Below are 5,887 nucleotides of genomic sequence, written 5' to 3' on the forward strand. Positions count from 1 at the left end.
TGTAGGCAATACGAATAGAAAAGGTCGTACATCAGCGATTTTAACAACCTATTGACTTAAATGAAAATTTTTGAATAGTTCAGTAATCATTTATAATATTTTAAAGTTGAATGATTAAAATATAAACTTACTAATAATTTAGTGATGTTAGATATAGTTTGCATTGGTAGAAGACGGTGATTAAAAATATTTGAGAAAATTAAAAATTAATAATAATGGATGAGCATGTGAAGAAAAAGACACCAAGAGAAAACGCGGTTTTCGTTTTATTATTATAATTATTATACACCTTTAAGGACTTAAATTTTTTATAGAATAAAATGTTTGTAGTACTTTTGTACATGATATTTACTTACGAGGACTCAAAATAAGATAATTTTGTTCCTAAAGTATCTTATTATTAACCAATATCTGATTCGCATCAAAGGGTTTATATTTAAATACACATTAGTGTATAAATTTATACACTCACGTTTAATTAAGACTTTATATATTTATTTGAAAGGTTTTTTAATGAGATATTAAGAATTATTACATGGTTGACTATAAATATAGAAATTTATATATAGATAGTTTTAATTTTTTTAAATAATATTTTTTATTTATTAAAAATAATGAAATGATAAAATATATTACACTTTTCAAGAAAAAATAAGGTTTAAATTTTAAAATAATATTTTCTAAAAGGATAATCACAAATCCAAAATCACATAAAAAGTAAAAATAAAATAATATTAAACTAAAAGCAATGATATTTCAACAAGGAATTGTCAAAAAAAGCAATAATAATAATAGACTAATTGACTTCGAAAGTCTTAGTTCACCTACAAAAGAAAGTCGACAAGCGAGTCCGATGAAGAAGTCACTGAATAATAATAAAACCAATAGACTTCCAAAGTCTTGTTTTTCCTGAAAATAAATAAATAATCATCACCAACTCGTATGAAGCAACCATAAACATCAGCACAAAAATCAGATTCTCAGGAATGAAAGATGCTCTACAAGAAATCAGTTGTGCATTTGATACTAGTCCTACTACTATCATTTTCTCTACTCTTGCCTCCATCTTCAACAACAAATACTCACTTAACTGGTAAGTGGAATTAAAACTATATATTAAAGTTGTTCTTGATTACTTATATTTATGATCTCTGTCTGAGTGTTTTTTTACTGAAAATTTTATGTTGGTATTTGGGGTTAAAATTATAGTTAAGGAAAGGAATGAAGTGATACATAGAGATCTAGGTGGAGGAAAACCAACTCCATGTCCTCCACATTATCCTGGTTGTCATGCACATAGTGGTCTTGCTCCATGTCATCCACATAGCCATGGTTGTCATCCACATGTTGATCTTACTTCTAATCATTGTAAGTACTGTCCTCATCCATAACACTGTTGATAGCCAGAAGGAAATTGTGTTAGCAGGGCAACCCAAATGAATGGTTATTAGAGACGATTACTTGTGATTTTGTATTCTAATAGTTTTCTTTTTACCAATCCCGCTTAAAAGGTTTTATATATTTTAGATCAATTTAGCATCCTAAAATTTTCAAAGAGAGAAGAAAAAAATATATGTAGGGCCGGCTAGCTTCCATTGAGGAATTGTTAAAAAACACAAATGAGATCAACTTTTGTGCTTTATGATTGGTAGATGAGACCCAAATATACATTATACAGTAAGCACTACGCAGTTATAAATAACCTTTAATCCCCTTCAAAAGCAATCACTAAGTAACCCAATCAGATCAAAGCTGCCAAAAATTGGCTTCAACCTAACATGGGTTGTAAGATAATCACAATGCTTTCAATACTCGCTCTACTTCTGTCACTTTCACTACTCTTGCTTGCATCTTCAACCACCAGTACTCGCGTTGCTGAAACCCTGTTGATTACTTATATATACATATCTATTATGTAGCCCTTGGAGGAAGACCTGGTCATGGAAGCAGTGGTATTCTACCCTGAGTTCCTCCTGGTCGCTGCTGCTGATAGTAGCGAGAAGAAAGTGAGATTGTTTGGGATTAAATTCAAAATCTCATTCTTCACAACATAATATCCTTATCACTAAGTTAAAATGTTGTTGGTAATGAACAACTTTACTCGAGCAAGCCAAACCTATGGTCATAATTAATGTTCCGTAAGTCGTATTTGTATTGTATTTCTACTTTAATATTTCATATCAAAACTTTCTTATGTATTTTTCTTTTTGTGTTACATATTTCACAAAATTTATAATTGATTATTTCAATAAAAGAAAAAGTAAATATAATTTTTTTGGGGCAAACAGTAGAAAATGTCTAATGCGATATTAAAATTCTAATTGGGATACCCATATTTTTAATTAACACAAAATTAAAATTTCTAACTGATACTAATATTTTTCACGCTATTCCTATAACCTCTTCAGTCCGGCTTAGACGTTAGACCTGAATTCGAAATATTACATTAACCATCAAAGTGACCCAATAAGCTACTAGAGTTTTTGTTAATAATCATTTTAAAACATTTGTTTATTTTAGTAGAAAACTTACTTATATACCAATTTATTATCCCTCAAAAAATTTTAATTATAATTTAGCAGCGGAAAAGTAATATCTATTTGTTTTCAATAAAAATCGAGGTTCATGCATACTAATTAATAATCATAACATGATGTCCTAAAAATTTAAATTTAGTATCATGCAAAATAAAAACAAACCTAAATCCTAAGTCCCATACCACAATATGAAATAAAATAATACATTCTTGAATAATAATAATAATCAAATAATGAGCCTTAAATAACTTCATAAAATAAAAATTGAGCCGAGACCCTTCGGATGCAGCGTTCACGTCCTAACCTGGTGGGTTATCTGTAAGGTTGAAAATTTAAGGAGCACGACGCTCAGTGTGAGTTCATTCACAAGAAAATTAATGCAACAATCGGTAAGGCAAATTAAATAATAATGCGTAAAATAATTGCAATTAAGTAGCAGTTCAAAATATCAATTTTCAATTTAGCCATCATGAGCATCAAGAATTCATAATAGCAAAATCAGAATATTGATTTCACAGATTACTCATTCATATTTGTAGATATAAATATATCCTACTAGAAATTCCAAGTTTGTATCCACATGCTCTCAAAAATGTCATACTGTATTAGTTTTAACAGAAAAGATCCTACCCCACCACTATGCACCACATGGGAGTTCCCTGAAACTCCAACCGCCAACACACCAGATTGTGGATAAACCACCAATAATTGCAGTTTTACTGCCAATGGCTTTGGATACACAACAAAACACTGCAGATGGAATCCGCATATGACTATGGGTACACAACAAAATAATGCAGGTAAAATCGACCATTGACCATGTATACACAACATACTTGCAGTTGATAGTTGTCAAAGAGCTGTGAATGCACATCAAGAACGCCGCAGGTGGAATCTGCCTATGGCTGTGGGTACACAACAAGACCATCATAGATGGAATCTGTCTATGGTTGTGGGTACACAACAAAAATAAATACCGATACATTGTCAATACTTCTTCAGTTCATAACGTCTCACCCCATGCAATGCAATATGGCATGTTCATCAGATTAATACAATAGCACTTAAATATGCTCAAAACAATACAATAGCAATTAAGATGCTCATATCGGCTTGATTCAGTAGCAATTAATATGCTTTTGACAAATCAACTCAATAGTAAAAGTCATGCTATTTTTGTGTTCGATTTAATAGCAACATAAGGCATACCATACATACAATCATAAACCCTGAAACAATAGACATATATATAATGTTCACAATTCATGCATATATATATCATACTAAATCACTCCATCAAATCATGGATTCCACATAATTCATATAATCAAGGAACCAATTGAATAATTTGAAGCAATAAAAATAGTTTAGAAATCATTCAGGAACTATATTTAACAAAACATAAAATTCTAAGTCAAAACTACAAAATCTAATGTATAGGGGTCGGACCATGTGGAATGTCCTAGACCGTGTGGACGAGGTACATGGCTGTGTGGCTAGGCCATGTGACAGACCGTAGTCATCTGGTATTTACAAAATCGACCTACAAGGGAGACAAGATCATGTCGTAGGCCGTATGGAGGGTTTTAGGTCGTGTGAGATTCTAAAACCTAGGGTTTTAGGTGAACATAGTCGTGTAAGGGGGTTGTGTGATCCACACGGGTGGCCCACACGCTCGTATGGCTGGATGTGTGACCCTATTCCAAGGCACGGTTTGCTCTGGTTTTCTTGTAAAAGAACACAAACATTTCATCAGGATTTCGAACAACATCTTTCACATTCAAATTTGATTCGATACTCTTAAAACGAGTCCTTCAAACGACAATTACGTATGAATTAGTGTTTGAGTTCAAGGTTAATCAAGATTTATTGAAAGTCTGGACAAGACACTTAAAAGATTGATTAGATCAAATGAAGGATCCGTTTCAAAATTTTTGAGATTTATTCATAGGGGGTCAAGATGTACTTACTAGTTTTTGGCTAAAATTAAAGTTTTTACTTGACAATAACTCTATCACCGCTAAGAAATCAAGAAACGTGATTGATTTGATACGATAAAGAAAATAATCAATAATTCAATGATGGGGATATGTCATAATTAGAGAGAGAAAAAGGAAGAAAAGAAAAGAGGGAGAAATAAATAGAGGATGAAGAGGAATTGTACTAAAATTGTGAAAAGGGTTGTTATTCTAATCCAAGTAGGAGTAGAAAGGGTTAAATTGCTAGGGGTTGTAAACCCTAGCGCAACAAGGGTAATTTACCCAATTTTGGGTGGAATTAAAAGGAAAATGGGAAGGAAAGGTTGTGGCTTGAACTTGGGTGCAAGAAAAGGGAAACAAGCATGTTTAACCATTTGGGCTACTTGTCATTCTTGTTACTCCAATTAATATTTATTTTAATGTGATTTTTCATCCTAGTTTGTTGAAAATTTAAAAAGAAAAACTAGGAAAGGTGTAGTTTAAACATAAGACCTCTAAAGAATATACAAGTTACTTAACCATCAAACCTAAGATTTGTTTCTTGTTTATTTACTACAGCTAACTTCCTATATTTTGGGGTGTGGCAATACCAAAATATCTAACACGGTACTAATATTTATCATCTAATACCAAAATATTTAATGTCATTGCTATATTTCTAACATCTCATTAGCTATTTTAGTATACCAAAACTTCTAACCAGATACCAAAATTTTGAACAGATACCAAAATATTTAACAAGATGTTCTTAGAAATTTTGGTTGTTGGTACTTGGTGAAAATTTTTTGTATTGATTAGAAATTTTGATCAAGAATTTACAAACCAAAATCCTATCAATACTAACAAATGTTGTTATACCAAAATTCAATTTTTATTTGATGTAGCAATTGTTATGATTGTAATAGCCTATTTTGGCCTAAAGCCCAAACCAATAAAACAAAAAAATAAAACCCACCAAATAAATAATAAAAGTCCAAAATTTGCAGTCCATTTTTACAAATATCAGGGCCTAATTCACAAATCAAACAACAACCCACCCAAACCCAATTACAAGCCCAAACTAAACCCTAGCCTACTATCCTAAAATTTTTTTAGCAAACTAACCCTAGGGCTAGTCCCTATTGCAGCCGCCGCTCTCACCATTGGCCTCCCCACGCATGCTCAGCCACCTCGCGCTCCAACCACCACTCACCCACGCCTCTAACACTTGCAGAAAAAGTAAATGCAACAAAGACAAGGAAGAAAACGACAAAAATTAGGATTGAATCGTCTTGTAAACAGCTTTAAAAGCCACAATCTCACGTTTTTAATTTTTTACGAACAATTTACGAACAAGATTAATCAAAAAAAAAAACTCAAAAGTTTTAAGAA

The 5,887-nt window shown here is 31.7% G+C and overlaps 1 protein-coding gene across 1 annotated transcript; it reads left to right on the forward strand.

Annotated features, from left to right (window-relative positions):
- Nucleotides 1–832: 832 nt before the first annotated feature.
- LOC108463627 (uncharacterized) lies at nt 833–2,198 on the forward strand. Its single transcript, XM_017763541.2, has 3 exons — nt 833–1,093; nt 1,210–1,368; nt 1,920–2,198. Exons 1-3 carry the CDS (start codon nt 994–996, stop codon nt 1,964–1,966), a joined length of 306 nt encoding a protein of 101 aa, XP_017619030.1. The 5' UTR covers nt 833–993; the 3' UTR covers nt 1,967–2,198.
- Nucleotides 2,199–5,887: the final 3,689 nt, after the last annotated feature.

This window comes from Gossypium arboreum, chromosome 10 (genome assembly GCF_025698485.1).
Source record: "Gossypium arboreum isolate Shixiya-1 chromosome 10, ASM2569848v2, whole genome shotgun sequence".
In the NCBI taxonomy this organism is placed as follows: Eukaryota; Viridiplantae; Streptophyta; class Magnoliopsida; order Malvales; family Malvaceae; genus Gossypium; species Gossypium arboreum.